This window comes from Vulpes lagopus, chromosome 1 (genome assembly GCF_018345385.1).
Source record: "Vulpes lagopus strain Blue_001 chromosome 1, ASM1834538v1, whole genome shotgun sequence".
NCBI lineage: Eukaryota > Metazoa > Chordata > Mammalia > Carnivora > Canidae > Vulpes > Vulpes lagopus.
The window spans coordinates 35,904,708-35,923,194 of NC_054824.1; the positions used below are offsets into that span (position 1 = coordinate 35,904,708).

Below are 18,487 nucleotides of genomic sequence, written 5' to 3' on the forward strand. Positions count from 1 at the left end.
GTATTTATAAATATATAATTGACAAAATGATTTGATGAAAACAATGGGACTTTTAGTAAGATCTAAACAGCCTACTAAATGTTGGGTGTAATTGCTGTATAATCGAAGTGAAATCTATGGAGATATAGAAAACCTCTAAGTGTGTGGTCCCTGTCTAGGACTTTGGTTCAAGCAAAATCCAGCTATTTAACAATTCTTGGAAGAGAAACTTTATTTTCACACAATTTGTGTATGTCAGTATCTTTTACATAAGTTCTTATGAGAGATTTTTAAAAAGTAGTTCTCTTCTGAGGTTTTAATTTTTTGGTTTTTCTGTTCTATATTTGTTCTTAAGCTCCCACTAGTCACTGGGTACATTTTCTTAGAGCAGAGGTATAGAGAGGACACAGGGAAGTTCAGGCTCATTACCTCCCTTGGCCACGAGTCCAATAATGCAGGCACATTCTCTGCCTGGAACAGCTGGCCGTGGCTGGTCTGGAGGAAAACTCTCTGTGCACGAGCTATGTCACCTCCCTCCACTGCTTCATCAGCTGCCTGGCAAAACTTTGTCTTTGGCCACAAGTGTCATTAGATGAGAGAATACTGATGAGAGAAAGCAAATACATCAGCACTCCTAGAAAAGCAATTCTCAATTTGTGTTCTGTGGATGGTGAGTCATGCTAGTATACTAAGAACAGAGGAGCACAGAAAACAAGGGGAAGAAGGGTAAAGGACGCCCTCCCTGGTTACACATTTAGAAAATGCTCACTTTGGGCATTTTGGTTGGCTTGAATGACAACTGATGAAAATGAAATGTCAACAAAATAAGGAGGTAGTATTGAGTTACTGAGAAAGTATTTTTTCTCAGGGCTGCGTGAGAAACAGACTTTACTATTTACGTACATCTTAATTTTTAGACATTAAAATTATAGGAACATAGCCAAAATTAAAAATAACCTGTATTTTGTACTTGCTTGATGTGTAACTATAGAACATTCCTTGACCTTCCACTGCCTTTGCTCCCACTATTTAGTTACCATAGCAACCACCAACGTTCACTTTTTTTTTTCCTGAAGTAGAAGAATAACAGTATCATATGAGGGACAAACTGAAGGCTGAACATGCCAACACAGAGTACAGTCTTATTACAAGATGCAACTTGCCTGGGTTAATTCATCATGTTCTGCTATACACATAATTAGTATTTTGGGGCACTTGCTTCCATTTTGAACTTCTAAGTCCACGTCAGGCCACTGAATAGAAATGCATGTTTGTTTATACTCTTCCTTTAGCCTGGAAAGATCCTATTCATCCCTCAGACCCGAGGAGAGTATTGCAATCTGAGAAATGGTCAGTCCTCAAAGCTTGTCCCTCTGTCCTAATCCACAGCCATTTGTCTTTGCACTCTTCCAATTTTTTTATGATTTTTTTCAGGATCAGATATAGTTATTTTTCAGATCCAAGATTGCTATTAAAGCATTATTTGAAATGCCTCTTATTTTAAAAATCTGTTTAAATACCTATTTTGTAGACAATTTTTCACATGAGAAGTCATTAGGATATGGGTTTCCATTATATTTATTTACAAAGTTTATTAATATTTGATTTTTTATTCATTTTTTGGATATAACTATAATATGCCTAATACATTAAGAGATCAACATAACACTTCATAAATAAACAAATGTTTGGGATAAGTGATTGCATTTATAAATAATGGATTGAATTGTCAAAAAAAATTAGCGACCAATATTTTGGGTTATGACGTTCTTGAGAGAAGGAACTTGTTTTATTTTTTTGTGTGTCCTTGTACCCAGAATGGTTATGCTCTCATTATGTGGCATAGTGGTACACAAAAAAGTTTGCAGAATGAAATATAACCCATAGTTCTCAAGCTGAGGAAGCCAGGGATTTAATAGTAAGAAATCAGTGAGGTATTTCCTCGTCTTAGTTCCTACCTAAATTAATATAGAACCCTCTCTCCACCTTCCTTAGGTTAATTTAAGAGGTGGTCCCCAGAGGGTGTCTATTGGCCTCCAAATACTGTCCTGCCCCTGAGCTGGCTTGAATATCTATTGGTGCCTCTGCTACTTCTGTTGGTTCCAACAGTGACCATGCAGAAGTTTCCCAAATCCTCTCTTTGCTTCCTGCATGTCACTTCTCAAACCAAGACCAGAGCTTCTTACAGAGCCTTTGCTGGCACACCTCTTTTTCCCATTTATACCTTTATTATAACCCCCTGTCAGCCTTAGCTTTGAGTGCATGTCTGTGGAGGCATTCCCAGGAGCACATTCCCTGCTATGCTCAATATTTCCTCTCTTATTGCAAAGTGGCATTGTCCTTGGATTAAACTTGTGATAGACTGCAATTTCTTCCTTTTGGACAATTTCTTTGCAGGAGGTTTCTTTGACCATCCTGCCTACAGAGTCTACCTCTTGCCTCTATTCCCTCCCCCATGCATTTCTCCCAGCTATCCAGGCTTGCACAGACTGGACCTAAACTCAGATGGTTTCAGAAGACAGATAATAAATAAAATTGGCAAAGTGTTTGCATATAAAGCCCACAGGAGTAGTCATTACTAAATATTTTCTCCTTTTTTTCTTGAAACATGAAACTCTCTTGAAGTAGCTTTTGTTTTTATCTTTAGGTACAGAGAAGAAAAACATAGTGCAAATATAGTAATAAATATATGGCAATTGACTCGTGGGTCTCAGTGTTCAAGAGGTAATGGAGGGTGGTAAGGACTAGTGGTGAGCTGGCAAGTCCTCCAACTAAATGAGTCAGCCATGATTCGACTCTGACTGAATATAACTAGGTGGGAAAATGGGCTCAGTTGTGCCATATATTCTGATTTTTTTCAATAAAATCTGTGTATCAAGATTATTTTGTGAAATATTCTGACCAAAAAAAGTCTAATTCTTTTTGATGGCTGAGTAGTATTCCACTGTGTGTGTGTGTGTGTGTGTGTGTGTGTGTGTGTGTGTACATATTACATCTTCTTTATTCATTCATCAGTCAATGGACATTTGGACTGTTTCCATAATTTGGCTATTATAAGTAATGCTGCAATAAACATTGGGGTGCATATTCAATGATGTGCATGGAGCTAGAGATTATTAAGCGAATTGAAATCAGTCAGAGAAAGGCAAATTCCACATGATTTCACTCATATGTAGAATTTAAGGAATAAAACAAACGAGCCTCTTTTTTCAAAGAGAGATAGAGGCAAACCAAGAAACAGACTCCTAACTATAGAGAATGAACTGGTGGTTACGGGGGCGGGGGGGCGGGTGCTGGTGGATGGGAGGATGGGTTAAATAGGTGATGGGGATTAGGGAGGGCACTGGTTATGATGAGCACCAGATGTTATATGGAAGTGTTTAGCCACTATATTGTACACATGAAACTAATATTACACTATATCTTAGCTAACTGGAATTTAAATAAAAACTTAAATGAAAATTTGCGAATAAGTAATAAATAGTAAAAAAAAAAAAAAAAAGTCTAATTAACTGCTCCTTTCACCCTGTATCTGCAAAGAGATTTTGACCTGTAGGACATCATTTTTTTACCTACAAATCTAAACTCTCAAACAGGGACCCGGTTGGAGGATGGATGGTAGGTAGGCATGTAATCAGTAATTTAAATAGTTACTTGCATGATTGGAAAAAATATATATATTATTTGTGTCTCTAGTTTAGTTATGGGAAGAGCAGAGAGTTTCTAGTTGAAATCTGAAGATATTTTGAGGCCTCATTGCAATATCCCAGACCTATCTTAGTTCTACCTTGTCCTAGAATATTGGTTGTCAACATGTAGTCTGGGACCAGCATTATCATCACTTGGGAACTTCTTAGAAATGCAAACTCTCAGGCCTCACCCTAGACCCAGAGATTTGGAATTCTGGGGGTGGGAACAACCAACCTGTGTGTTAATAAGCCCGTGGGTGATTCTGATGCAATCTGAAGTTTGGGAAACATTGCCCTAGGCTTTCAGAGGGAGCTTCTTTACCTGCTCCTAGAGCTCTGGCAGGCTGTATAACCTTGGTCTTCTGGCTTCCTTATCCCCAACCTCAGGTTTTAGGAGCCAAGATATGTCTGCTATGGGAACTCTGGATTCAGCTTGGCTCTCCACAAAAAGGGATTTTGTATTTAAGACATAAAAGAGGACATCGGTACTTAGTAATAGAGGGAATGGGAGTTGGGAATTAAGTACATACAGAGGGGAAGAGGAGGAAAAAATACGTTCCCAGATTTCTTCTTGGCTTCCCTCTGCCATAGCTTATTTTACATAGAACAGCCTAGTGGTATGATTTAAAGAACTATTGTCTTTGTCCTACTTTTAGCCTCTTAAAAATGGCTACTTCTGTTTTAATTTCAATCAAAGATTCACTAGGTTTCATAAAGACTGAGGAATATAGAGTTACGGTTGTGACTCTACTATGTGATTTAAATTTAGGGAGGTTGATTTCTTAACTCCATCCTGAGATTCTGAAAGAGTGAGAGTTCAGTAGATGGGTGAGAGGTTATATTTGGGCTGGGGACACACTGTAGACAAGTCTCGAAAGGCCACTTGTGCAGCAGAATGCGATCACTGGGATCTTATTTTTTATAATTTCAGTGAAAGGCATAGGTGAGGAACACAGATGTGAAGACAGGAAAAGTGCCTGAAAGAAGGAATACAGGGTGGGTAGAGAAAGGCAATGGTTAGTTTTGGGGCGGAGGACCCTTGTAGCATTCCCTCTTCCCAAAAGCTTCTCATCCACCTCCTCGCAGAGGTTCTGCACAAAAATTTCATTGTTGGAAAATCCCTGAGCTCTGGTTGCCTCCAGCCCCACATAGGAGTCTTATTTCTTGCTTTTCATTTCAGAGTTAAAGCAGGAGTGATGGTGATGTGATTTAAAGGAAAACTCGTTTACATATATTGCCTGAAGGTCCTGTAGCACTTATGGTTTATAAACTGTACCCAGGGTTATATTTCACAGCTAAGACATGGCATCAAATCCAAGGAAATAATTCTAATACTTTATTTCTTTGTGACTGAATTCAACTTTACTCTTTAGTTACCTCTTGTACTTTTTACCTCCAATACCCACTTGAGGTAGAGAACTTAACCTGGATATTTCCTGGTAAATTTAATTTTATCTGGTGATTTGTTTTCCTTTCTCTTTTTCAGTCAAGTCAGTATACATAGCTCAGTCCTAAAACAAACCAGAATTCCAGTTCAGTCTTTTCTTTCCCTCCTCTTCAGCTCTCTTCCTCTGTATTTCAGGGGTATCACACAAACACTGTGCTTCCTTTGTAGGGGGCAGGTAAGGAAGTTTGCTAACATGACCTGCTTAGTGGTGCAACTCCAGTATCCGGCTCAGACTGACTGCTCTGCTGCCGTCAGGACTGGCCACATAATTTAGGGGGCCCAGTGCATAAGGAAAATGTGGGGCCTCTAATTCAAAAAACGAAGGATTTCAAGATAGCAACAACAGAGCATTAAACTGAGTGCAGGGCTCCGTGCAACTGTATGAATCACATGACTAAAAAGTAGTTTTACCTATATGTCCTCTTGTCATCTCCCAGCCCAGCTCCAGGTGAAAGTCATAGCCTCAACTCTTTATCGGGAAGTGCCCTGCCTCCCCTGTCTTAGAAGCCTACCATACTCTCACAGATTTCCTGAACTGTAGCTGCACCTTCTGCTTCATCCCCACTTTGGATGGAGTGCTTTGAAGCGCTCTGCTTGGTAACTCTTCTAGTAGCATGCCAGCTGTCTCTCCAAGATATCTTCCACCCTTGCCCAGTGTTCAGCCACTTGCGTACCTTGTACATAGTGGGCATCAGTCTCCATGACCTCCTTTGCACAGACACATGCTGCTAAATCTCTGTCGTCTGTCTGCAATTCCCATGGCCAGGGGGATTCCTACTCTCAAACTGTAGCATAGCAGGTTCTTTCACCTTAGATTCCTCAAACTTTGTGAAGGAACCATTTTACGTTCATGCTCTCCTTCAAATTATTTGGAAGAGAAGAGGATAGGTGGGCTGATGGCATAGCTACTACATTATCTTTTTCTCTCAGTTTTTCTTCTCTTGTATTTTTAGCCACTTTTCTCATTACTGTAAACTGGGGGAGGGAGTGGCAGAAACCATTTCTGTTTCTCCCAGTTTAAATGCACCTACTAATTATAATTGTCACACAGTCTAAATCAGGGTTGGCAAACTAGGGGCTAGGGTTTGAATCTGGCCACACCCATGTATTGTCTGTGGCTTCGGCAGAATTGGGTAGATGCAGTGGAGACCACATGACCTGCGAAACCCCAAATATTTAATATTTTCTTCTTTAGAGTAAAAGTTGTTGACTTCTGGGCTAGATGATCACAGTTGAAAGTAGTGTCTGTCTCTGGTGGTACCTATATGGGAGTGTTGAGAGATATTTGAAGACTTCAGTACTTAATCGGCCACAGAATGCTTCCTGCGTTACTACTGCTAATAAATATTTTCACATACATATAGAGTAGAAAGCATTATAATTTCACATATATGCAGTGGGTGGGACAGGCATTATTATCCTCATGGGAAAGCTACCAGTCGGAGAGGTTAAGTTACTTGTCCAGGCTTACAGAATAAGTGAATGTGGTGTTAGCAGTGGGGGCATGGCTTTCTTGATTCCTTAGGGTTAATGGAAAACATCTCCAGGGGAACTCAGCACGTTAGGAAAACAAATGCTAAGGATGTATGATGTCATGGGACACCTTAAGGTCCACTGTAGGGTTGGGCATATGCTGAGGTAGTATGGCTGGAAGGTGGAGGAAAAAAAGTAGTTTGGGGCCATTATTTGTTTGAAAAAAATTATTCCAAAAGATGGTGACCCATTTTTTTTTTGTTTTTATAAATTTATTTTTTATTGGTGTTCAATTTGCCAACATACAGAATAACACCTAGTGCTCATCCCGTCAAGTGCCCCCCTCAGTGCCCGTCACCCATTCACCCCCACCCCCCGCCCTCCTCCCCTTCCACCACCCCTAGTTCGTTTCCCAGGGTTAGGAGTCTTTATGTTCTGTCTCCCTTTCTGATATTTCCCACACATTTCTTCTCCCTTCCCTTATATTCCCTTTCACTATTATTTATATTCCCCAAGTGAATGAGAACATAACGTTTGTCCTTCTCCGATTGACTTACTACACTCAGCATAATACCCTCCAGTTCCATCCACGTTGAAGCAAATGGTGGGTATTCGTCGTTTCTAAGGGCTGAGTAATATTCCATTGTATACATAAACCACATCTTTATCCATTCATCTTTTGATGGACACCGAGGCTCCTTCCACAGTTTGACTATTTGCTGCTATAAACATTGGGGTGCAGGTGGGTGACCCATTTTCTTATGTACTTCTTGCCTACACACTATGTTTGAAACTTCTGTATTACGGTAGCATGACATTTCAGATAAATTCCTGATGCATCTTAATTAGCTAATCACAGAGCTGTATTTACTCTTTGTGCCAGGCTTTGCATTCACATAGCAACTAAGCTTATGAAGATTTGTTGATGGATTTAGAATTCATAGCCTCTTCACACAGTATCAGACTGATAAGAGACTTTAAATATCAGATAAACATCTGTGACAATAACATGGCTTCTGTTGCATTCATGGAATTTTTGCCTTTTTTCTTGCTTGGTTATAAAGTAACTGTTCTCTGTTTTCAGTTTAGGCTCCCTATACTCTGATCTCACCCAGGACAAGGGATGTTCAGGGATAATTAGAAAAGACAGAAGTCAGGAAGACTTAAAAACAGACACAACCCATGACTCCCTCTATTACAACTGACTTTAAATTGCTCTTTTATGTTAAGAAATGGTCTAGAGATTGAAAAGAAAAGGCATTTAAAGGACACCTGAATGCAATTGATGTATGTGTAGACAATTAGAACACATAAAGTCATGGGCAGCACACAGATAGGGTGACCCATGCAGTAGTTCATCTTCTCCCTTGGTAGCATGAAGCAGTGATATCCAAACCAGAGTGTGTCTTTCTTCTCATGGAAGTTAACCCATCTTGTCAACAGCAGTTGTGCTTTGCCTTGCATTTCTTGAAAACGCAATAAAATTATTGAAGAATATTTAGTGCAGATTTTTTTCTAACAGAAAATTTGTACAATTGGCTTACTAAAGCTATCAGCTACTGAGCAACTACTAGTTCTAGCAAACTAGATTTTTTCTTAATTTGCCTAATTTAAAAAATCTTTTCAATTCATATCTTGTTGTATAACAATTGTCATGTTTCTGAAGTCTTAGTTACTTTTTCAGTTCAAAAAATTAGAAGTCAACACTGCAAAGGCAAAGTTCCTCTTCAGCTTTGCTGAAAATCTCAAGCATCAAGAAACAGAAAGGCAGCAGCATAAGAGGAGCAGTAGGGGAAGAAGAGAGTGTAGTCTTAGAAGAATAAGGTATCATACAAGTAGAAATTAGAGAAAGATATTGGCTGAAGCAGTAGGATTCTGAACTAATTATTATTGTTTGAGACTATTTGGTTGGATGCTATCCCCTGAGACTAAACTTGTTTCAGTCCCCTAAAAGGGTAGCTACAGATTCATTTGTGTTGCAGTAGTTCTGATATTGTGGGAAAAGTTTCCATCCAGACTCCTCGCACATGAAGAATCCAAACAGACTTGTGTTCTAGCTCAGGCTTTCCCAGGCACCAGTCATTTATTTGGGGCAAATGTCTAAATCTCTCTAAATCTCATTTTCCTCATCTTTATAAGGGGAATAATTATTCCCTGCTTTATGAATTGGTATGAGGATTTCATGAAGTGCTACTAAATATGTCAGATACTGACCCCAATGCTGAGAGCATAATAAGCTCTTTAGTAAATGTCAGCTATTATTATTGTGAATAGAGGTAATATCTAAGAATAGTTCATCAAATATAGACTGCTAAGATATAGTCTAAGGTATTTGTATTTCTGGCTGCTTTGTTAGGTGAAGGGAAATGACTGATTCTTATATAGTTCTGGGGCTGGACCTTTTCAGGAGTGATGGGATACAGGAAGGAATTCTGGCTCCAGCTAGGCAGAGCCTAAGATGTTTTCTGGTAATTTTCCTAAGATGTTTTCTTTGTCACATAATAAAACCAATGTTTAGCAGTTTTGATTAAACTAAATGGTAACATTTTTTAGAGGCCACAGGTACTATTAGAATGTCTGAAAAAACTGTAGTGCCCAAATAGAAAGAATATAAGTAAAAGTAACCAGAAAGCTAAAGCGTTGTCTTAATCACTTAAACTTCAGGCCTTAAAACATAAAAGAATCCACCAGTTTATAATCAACAACTATGATTATATATATGTTTAGTAGAATAGTGACATCAGAATTACAATAATAAAATATTATAGATATTAAAATATTTAAAATATATTTGAGGTTTAAGAGTGAGTCATTAAGGTCGAAAATACCAGAAGAAAACATTATGTCATTATGTCATTGTTTCTTTATAAAATAGTATATTTCTAGATAGTTACTTTTCTCTTTTATACAATCAACAGTAGCCTTACTTCTGTGAAGGAAGTAAAAAGACAGTAACAAATTCCAAACCCTGTTATAAATGCTAAAAGTGAATATAAAGAGGTAAGCTGACAATTGATAAGAGACGTCACCCTATTTTACATTCAAAGTTTTAAAGTCCTCAAATTGTACATTCATTTAGACTCAGGTATCCTATTTTTCTCCTTCTTTAAAAATTTAAATTCAACTTGCCAACATATAGTATAATACCCAGTGCTCATCACATCACGTGCCCTCCTTATCAGGAACCCTACTTTAAAAGAATTATTTCATGGCAAATCCCTGATCTGTTCTTTCAGTATTCTTTTTTTTTCTGGAAACTTTTCCCAGGTCTGCTTTTATCTTCTTTGAAGAATATTAAACAGAACTTTATAAAATATTTCACCACGGTTTTGGGCTAGAGTAGAATAATATTTTTTTAATTTTGCTGCAGTTATGTTTTTCTTAAACTTTTGATTACGACACCATGGAATTGACTCCAAGAGAATCCCCTTTCTTGAATTCTAACATTTGTGGAATTATTTAGAAGAATTTTCAGTTGATCTGGATAGATCTGTCCTGGTAGAATGAAAATAAACAAAAATCTTGGTTATTTTGAAGATTTTATGAGTGTGGATAATGAGCAGTGAAAAATCATATAACATAGCTTGCTTCATTAATTGGATGAAGAAAGTGAAAGAAAATTTAAGAGTAAACCTAGGAACACTTATGAACGGTCTGTGCCATTGAGAATGAATGATAATCTCATGAGAAATGTTTGAACATTTTATGAGTTGGGCTTTTTATAATTAGACTTCACCAAGTAAATAAGATATGCAGAGGCAATCATCTGGCATGGACAGAAAATAAACTGGTAGATTCTTTTATGTTTTAAAATGCACATAAAACTAGAACAGATGTTTTCTTTTGCCTTCACTTTTGGGTGCTTTGGGTATTATCGTTTAAGTCCAACAGAAAAAACCAGGACAGTTCCATGCTAATGTTCTGGAAGCCCCACTTGCAGCAGGCCTTCTGCCAGGCCGCACTGTAAAAAGTAGGCTTTTCTGTAATTATGTGCTTTCCTTTTTACTATGTACTATAATTTTTCCTTATAATTCTATAAAGTCATTTAAAAATAGAAATTATATAAATAAAATTATTGTGACATCTCACCCCATGCACTAGGTAAGTTCTTGGAAAAGTGTATAGCTAAAATAACCAGAAACAGAGGCTGGATACTTGAGAAGCATAGGAACTATTCCAAAACCTAATTTATGCAGAAAAAGTTTCTGTTGGTGGTAGAGATGGGGGGAGTATTGTGGCCAACATTGAATCATACCATGAAAAGATAAATCTGAAAGGAGACAAGAGCAAGAGTGAGAGAAGGGAAAGGGGAGATTCAAGGTCAAGATTTGCAGGAGCTAATGAAGGTGGACACTAGAGTGAGTATTTCATTGCTGTAGACTTCTTTCTCTGTCCTTTTCCTTTTCCTTGTTCAAAAACTCTAGAAATAAAAAAACAAAAAAAACTCTAGAAATACTTGTTGGTTCAGCATAAATGGCTCAAAGTCTTGATAAACATTTTCTGATTCCTAGGATATTATTCATCTGACGCTATGCTCTGGTGGTTGCCCAATATATGCAGGGAGGAGGGAGGGCCGGAAGAGGAGGGATGGCCGTAGATAAAAGAGGGAGGTTTGGAATAACATTTGGTATTTCTTTTCTTCACACCCTAGTCAGCACATTCCATGCTAACTATTGCTGACTAATTACTATGAACAGAAAAGTAAATGTATTTCTTGAACTATGTAGGATAATATACTTATTAAAAAGAGGAATTTGTGCCCAAAATAATATGGATTTTTTTTTATAATAAGGATTTTTTTAAAAAGGTGGGATGGTTACACATCTGATGTGAATTTTCAGTTTATTTATACCTTTTTCTTGAAGAGAACTTTCTTCAAAGGGTAAATGCTGTGGTAAAGCAAAGGCATTTTTTACTTCTTTCAGAAATTTTGTTATCTACATGTCCCAAACTTGGAGCCATGCAATCAACTATTAAGAAGCCTACACAGTACTAGATGCCTTTTTTGTTACCTGCCTGATACTCCTGTAAACACAATGGACAAGATTTGGCCAATTCTGATTAAATGTTTACTGTTGTTTAACTCCAGGACTTTTAACACAGATAGTCCCTGTTCAGACTTTGCATCCTGTTTTCATAACCTGTACCTTAATATTTAGCCAGGTTGCTTCTCGGAATAATTTTAAAATGATTCATCATTTTACAAGTTCTGCAGCAGGTTAATGATTTTGGCAAAAGTATTTACTTAGCAACCTAATTTCAATTGCTGTGTGAGTTTTGCATGTGTGTCTGTGGAGGAAAGTGAAAGGATTTCTCCAATTCTGTAGTATGAAGTGAAAAACATTACCTTAGTAAGAATTTGCATATTTTTCTGGATCATCTGATTTTTTTTAAGATTTTTTTTTTTTAATTTATACGTGAGAGACACAGAGAGAGAGGCAGAGAATTAGGCAGATGGAGAAGCAGGCTCTATTCAGGGAGCCCAATGTGGGACTCAATTCCGGGACCCCCCGGATCACACCCTGGGCCAAAGGCAGGCACTAAACCGCTGAGCCACTGGGGCTGCCCTGGATCATATCTGATTTATTAGAGAGTATTCCCCCACCCCTTCCAACTTGCATGTATTTAAGAACTTAGAGGAAAGCCATATAGTGAGTAGGTATTTGGAATTAGACCTGGGTTCAAATCCTAGCTCTTCTATTCACTAGGAGTAGTTGTGTGATCCAAAAAAAAGGATATTTAATGTTTTTCAACCTCAGTGGCCATATCTGTAAAACTGAGAATAATAGCACCTACCTCAAGGGGTGATGTGAATATTAATTTAAATGAAATGCTATATATAAAATGCTTAGCACACTATGTATCACTTAAGAAACAGTATGTGATGCAGCCACTATGGAAAACAGCATGGAGGTTTCTCAAAAAGTTAAAAATAGAGCTACCCTATGACCCAGTAATTGCACTACCAGGTATTTATCCAAAGGATACAAACCTAGTGATTTGAAGGGGCACATGAATCCCAATGTTTATAGCAGCAATGTCCACAATAGCCAAAATATGGAAAAAGCCCAGATGTCCATTGACAGATGAATGGATAAGAAGATATGGTATTTATATACACAATGGAATACTACTCAGCCATCAAAAAGAATGAAATCTTGCCATTTGCAATGACCTGGATAGAACTAGAAAGTATTATACTAAGCAAAATAGGTCAATCAGATAAAGACAAATACCATATGATTTCACTCATATGTGGAATTTAAGAAACAAAACAGATGAACATAGGGGAGGAAAAAAAAAAGTAAAAGAAGATGAAATCAAAGGGAGGCAAATCATAAAAGATTCTTAACTATAGGAAACAAACAGGGTTGCTGGAGGGGAGTTGGGATGGGGGATGGAGGAATTGGGTGATGGGCATTAAGGAGGGCACTTGATGGAATAAACCCTGGGTGTTGTATGCAACTACTCAATCACTAAATTGTACCTCTGAAACTAAAAATATAATATATATTAATTAATTGAATTTAAATTAAAAAAAAGGAACTACATGAGAACTATAGAATAAGGAAGAGTATGACTATCACTAAATGTGATACATGGAAGTCATTATTGTCTTGATATTTTCTCCCTTCAAAATAAAGTAGTTTGGGCAGCCCCAGTGGCTTAGCGGTTTAGTGTTCCCTTAACCACGGGTGGGGTGTGATCGTGGAGACCCGGGATCGAGTCCCATGTCAGGCTCCCAGCATGGAGCCTGTTTCTCCCTCTTCCCTCTGCCTCTCTCTCTCTCTTTCTCTCTTTCTCTCTCTCTGTCTAAAAAATAAATAAAAAATCTTTAAAAAAACAAACAAAAAAACCAAAATAGTTTAAAGTGGACATTATTGGGGTGCCTGGCTGCCTCATTCAGAAGAGCATGTGACTCCTGATCTTGGGGTTTAATTTTTTTTTAAAGATTTTATTTATTTATTTATTTATTTATTTATTTATTTATTTATTTATTTATTTATTTTGTGAGAGACACACAGAGAGAGGCAGAGACAAAGACAGAGGGAGAAGCAGGCTCTGTGCAGGGAGCCGGATAGGGGACTCAATCCCAGGACCCTGGGATCACAACCTGAGCCAAAGGCAGATGTTCAACCACTGAGCCACCCAGGTGTCCCAGATCCTGGGGTTTAAAATTTGAGCCCCACGTTAGGTGTAGAGATTACAAAAAAAGAAAAGAAAACTTTATAAATAAATAAAAGAGTGGACATTATTGATGGCACACTTGACTACACTATTGAGACTTATGTTTTTTTTACTTTCATATATGGTGTCTACTTCCTTCCTAAAACATTTATTGGCTAGTTTGTTATCTCTGAGTACTTTTACAATGCCAAGATGGAACATTCTGATTGCTGACTTTGTTGTGGAGATAAAGATAGTAGATCCTATTTGGATCACCAGGAAAGGACTAAAATCCATGTGCACACATCAAAGGAAAAACCAGGCATGGAGGAAAAATATTTGCTGAGAGAGAATTAATGTCATGGTCTACCACATGAGATTTTTTTTTGTCAAAGTGAAAGACCATGGGAGAGAATAGAAACTCAAGCTTTTGAGCTGATTAGTAATATAAAATAATTAGATAATTCTAAGTTATGTGTTTTTTTCTGTGGAAGTAATTAATTCTATAATTAATTCTATAACCAATATTAATACAATTCCCCCACTTAATTCTATGAAAGCTATTAATACTACAATAAAATTTACTTAAACATGTATCAGACTGAAAGTATTAGAAAATACTAAATATAAAAAGAGTGGTAAATGTCACTTTCCGTATGTTTGTAAATATGATCAAGTAAATGCATATAACATAGGCATTTTCCTAATTTAGGAATACTCAAATGCTGTAGATCCTATAAAAGATATAAAAAATCCTGGGAAATATGACAAACACATGCTACAGTCAAATACAAATGTTGTATATGATTAAGGCCATGAATGACTAAGTTTAAAACATTACCACCTAACTATTATCTGGAATTTTTATTAATGAATGATCTAAATTAAAGTTGTCAAATCAGTATTTGATGCACCATCCCAAAGAACCTTAAGATCTTGTAGAGAAAATTATTTCAGGTAAAAAGAATTCACATGTGGCTTGGAGTTGTAGGGAATCACAATTCAGTTTGGGAAGCACATGTGTCTTAGTTTTGATGTGTAAAAGTCAAGAGTTAAATTTAAAGTAGTTGGATAGGAAAAATAGTTTTCCCTTTACCTTTCTAGGTTCTTGGCTAAGATACCCCTGTAACAAAAAGACAAATCATAAGGAGAAAAACAAACAGAAGTTTAATAACGTGTACCTCCTCCATACACAGGAGAGGAACTCTGAGAAATGGCTCAAGCCATTACCTTACTATCATCTTTAGCTAAAGACAAAAGATGTTGGGAGTTGGGAGTCAGTTGTGGGAGTATACCAGGAAAAGCATAGTAAATAAGAGTGAAGTGTTGTGCAGATTTAAGTCCTTACCTTCTCTACAGAGAAGAGTTTCTAGAAATTTAGTCATTCTTCTTTTCCTGCTACAGAGGAGGAGATACCCTTTCAAATGGAGATTTCCCACATAAATGTAATGTTTCATACAAAAGAATAATTTCTACTCAGCTCTCAGAGCTTCACCTGTGTCTACTATATGCCAAAACATATTTTGCTCCCTTTCAAAACTTCCTATTCATGGCCTCTCTTTTTTTTTTTTTTTTTTTTTGACTGAGGGCTTAAGCTCTCTTTGCCCACAAACTGTGATAAAGTATAGTAGGTCTGCTCTGAAGTGCTCTAGCTTCTATTACAAAGGCACATCTATTCTTTCTTCATCAGGGAAGCACAAAATGCTCTAAACTTTCAAGAACTAATCACTGAGTGAACCAGAAAATTGGGTGCCAGTGTTAAGGACCACTTCTTCACTTTATATTGTCTAAAATTGGGGTGCTGAGGAAAATTCATACATATACAAAAGGGTCCATCTGGTTATAAGAGTTCAGTTCAAAAAAAGGAGTGTGAATTCAGATTTCAAGATTTCTTGGAAGAACTGAATATGCACTATCTGAAAGGAAGCATCACACTGTATTTATTTTTCTATGATAAATCTAGTGTTTTCAAAAGCTTTCCTTGGTTTCTTAAGTATGGTTGGGTTCATAAAGGAAATTTACTTTCAGAAAATAAGTCTCTGTATTTTATCTGGAATGAGTAATGAAAATCTTGCTGCTTAGCTGTTCAGGGGAAAGACTATTTATACTGTGAGTTTTAAATAAGCCCATGTGCTAAGCTACTATATTTAAAGGTTTAGGCAAATTTTCTAGTACAGCCCCCAGGATATTAGAGCTCCCTTTCTTGCACTTTGAGTCCTAGGCTTTGAGTTCAGTTTGTTTGTTTGTAACATAGCTGTTGGTCAAGTTCTTCTGCTAGAGACTGACAGAATCAGTAAAGCATTCATGATGGAAAGACCCAAATGTGTTCCCCACAGGATAAGTTAGCCGCTACTTTGTCTTTTTTCTTTATTTTACCTCAAAATATTTAAAAAATTTTTTATTTTAAAATCTGTTTTCCCCAATTCTTTGTGCTCTTCTTATTATTACTATAAATGACTGACATAAGACAAAACCAAACCAAAAAACTCCCTGATTTTTAAAAAGAGGTTATGGAAAAACAAAATCCCACATCACTAAAAACAACACCACCCTCTTCCCTTCGAGTTTCCCTTTTCCTCTCTCTCTGTTTGAAGCCCCCTCCACCCTATGTGGATTTTTCTGTACCTTGTGACTTCCAACTGGTTCCTGGCAGAGTTTGAGGTTTGAATTTTCTTTTCTTTCCCTCTTTCTTTTTTTTTTTAATATTTTATTTATTTATCTGAATGAGAGAAAGCACACACTCAAGTGAAGGGAAAGGCAGAGGGGGAGGGACAGGGAGAGAATCTCAGGTAGACTCCATGCTGAGCATTGGAGCCCAACTTGGGACCTGATCTAATGACCCTGAGATCATGACCTGAGCCAAAACCAAGAGTTAGATGCTTAACTGACAGCCACTCAGGTGCCCCAGATGTTTGAATTTTCTCATAGACTTAATTTAGAAAATAAATGTTTTATTTTACAACAGCTTTTGATTCACATAATTGTTGCAAACATAATACCAAGTGTTCCACTATATACCACACACAGTTTCCTCTATAGTTAACGTCTTACATTAGAACAGCACATTATAATTTATAAATCAATCTTGATACATTATTATTGACTAAAGTCAATATATGCATTATTCATATATCCTGACTTTTCCTTATAATGTCCATTTTCTGTTCCAGAATCCCACCTAGGATGTCCTATTGTATTTAGTTGTCATGTATCCTTGGGTTTCTCTTGGCTGTGATAGCTTTTCAGATTTTCTGTGTTTTCAATGACCTTGATAACTTTAAAGATTACTGGTCAGCAATTTTGTAGGCTATCTTTCAAATGGGGTCCACCTGATGTTTTTCTCATTATTAGACTTGAGTAATGTTTGGGGGAAGGAGGCCACAAATGTAAAGTACCATTTTTAATCTCATCATATCAGAAGTACAGGCTATAGACATGGCTTAGGACTCCTGGTGTTAACCTTAATCATTTGGTTTGAGATGTGTATCGTGTTAGTATCACATTTTCACTGAAGACCATCAAAGCATTTCCCTGAAGATTTTAATGACTTTCATTAAAGCTATAAGGAAGCTAACTGGAACTGATCTTTCAGTATTTCTTTATTGGTGATGCTATGAAGCTGCTAAAAGTTCTAACTAGTTAGACAAATAATTTAAGTGGTAGTAATAACTTTTTATCTTTTTTCATGTATTGTAGGTGGGAATGAGATCCCGAAACCAGGGTGGTGAAAGTTCATCCAATGGGCATATCTCTTGCCCCAAGTCCTCTATCATCAGCAATGTTGATGATAAAAGTCTCTCAGAAGATGCAAAAAAGAAGAACAAATCAAATAGAAAGGAGGATGATGTCATGGCCTCAGGAACTGTCAAACGACACCTAAAACCATCTGGAGAAAGTGAACGAAAAAATAAGAAACCCTTGGAGTTATCCAAAGAAGACCTTATACAGCTTCTCAGTATAATGGAAGGAGAGTTGCAGGTAGAGGCAAATTTTTTCAACTATTTGTTTCTAGTTCCTAAGCTATTAAATGAGACACTATGACTCTGTCTGTCTCACTGGATTGTGAACTTCTTGGGGAAAAGGGCTATGTTTTTCTTATTAATTTCTAAATCCCCGCCACAAGTTTGTACCAAATAAATATTTATTGAATGAATTAATAAAGGATAGATGGTGATTCCAATTTCAAGCTTCTCTAGAAGCAGAAGATTTCTTCATGATGTGATTTTGGTAATAATTTAACACAGGCTTCTGTCCTTAGTAAGCAATGAGGTTATCTAATTTAGCCATTGGCTGCAGTTGAAAACCATAGAAACGTTGATTGTTAGAACACAGAGATTAGATTAATGGTTACTTTTGCCTTTTTCTAGAAAGTAGAGTAAAAGGGAGATAAAAAGATAGAGGGAAGAAAGACATAGAGAGGGAAAGATAAAGAAAACTTTGTTTAAACCAGTCTTAACTCTTTTCTCATTTTTTTCTTAACTTTCAGCTTTAATTGTCTACACCATCATAGGAGTTGAGATGAACATAAATAAGCAGAGCATTGTATTGTGAAGTTGTAATATTGTCACAAAGAATTTTCAAGTCTATTATCTCATTTGATATCAGGAAAAATGTGGGTTTTATTATCTGTATTTTGTAAGGAGGAAAGTGAGGGTTAAGGTTTGTCCATATCTCATCTTAGGCCTCCTGATTCTTGGTCCAGTGTTCTTTCTATTGCCATCCGCACCACCCT

The 18,487-nt window shown here is 37.0% G+C and overlaps 1 protein-coding gene across 3 annotated transcripts in view; it reads left to right on the forward strand.

Moving 5' to 3' along the window:
• FILIP1 (filamin A interacting protein 1) overlaps positions 1 to 18,487 on the forward strand; it is a 179,285-nt gene that overhangs the window by 57,820 nt on the left and 102,978 nt on the right. For all 3 annotated transcript variants that reach the window (XM_041772293.1, XM_041772462.1, XM_041772377.1), the window contains exon 2: positions 17,452 to 17,733. In XM_041772293.1, coding sequence (XP_041628227.1) covers positions 17,458 to 17,733 — 276 coding nt within the window. In that variant the 5' untranslated portion in view covers positions 17,452 to 17,457. The remainder of the gene's footprint in view (positions 1 to 17,451; positions 17,734 to 18,487) is intronic.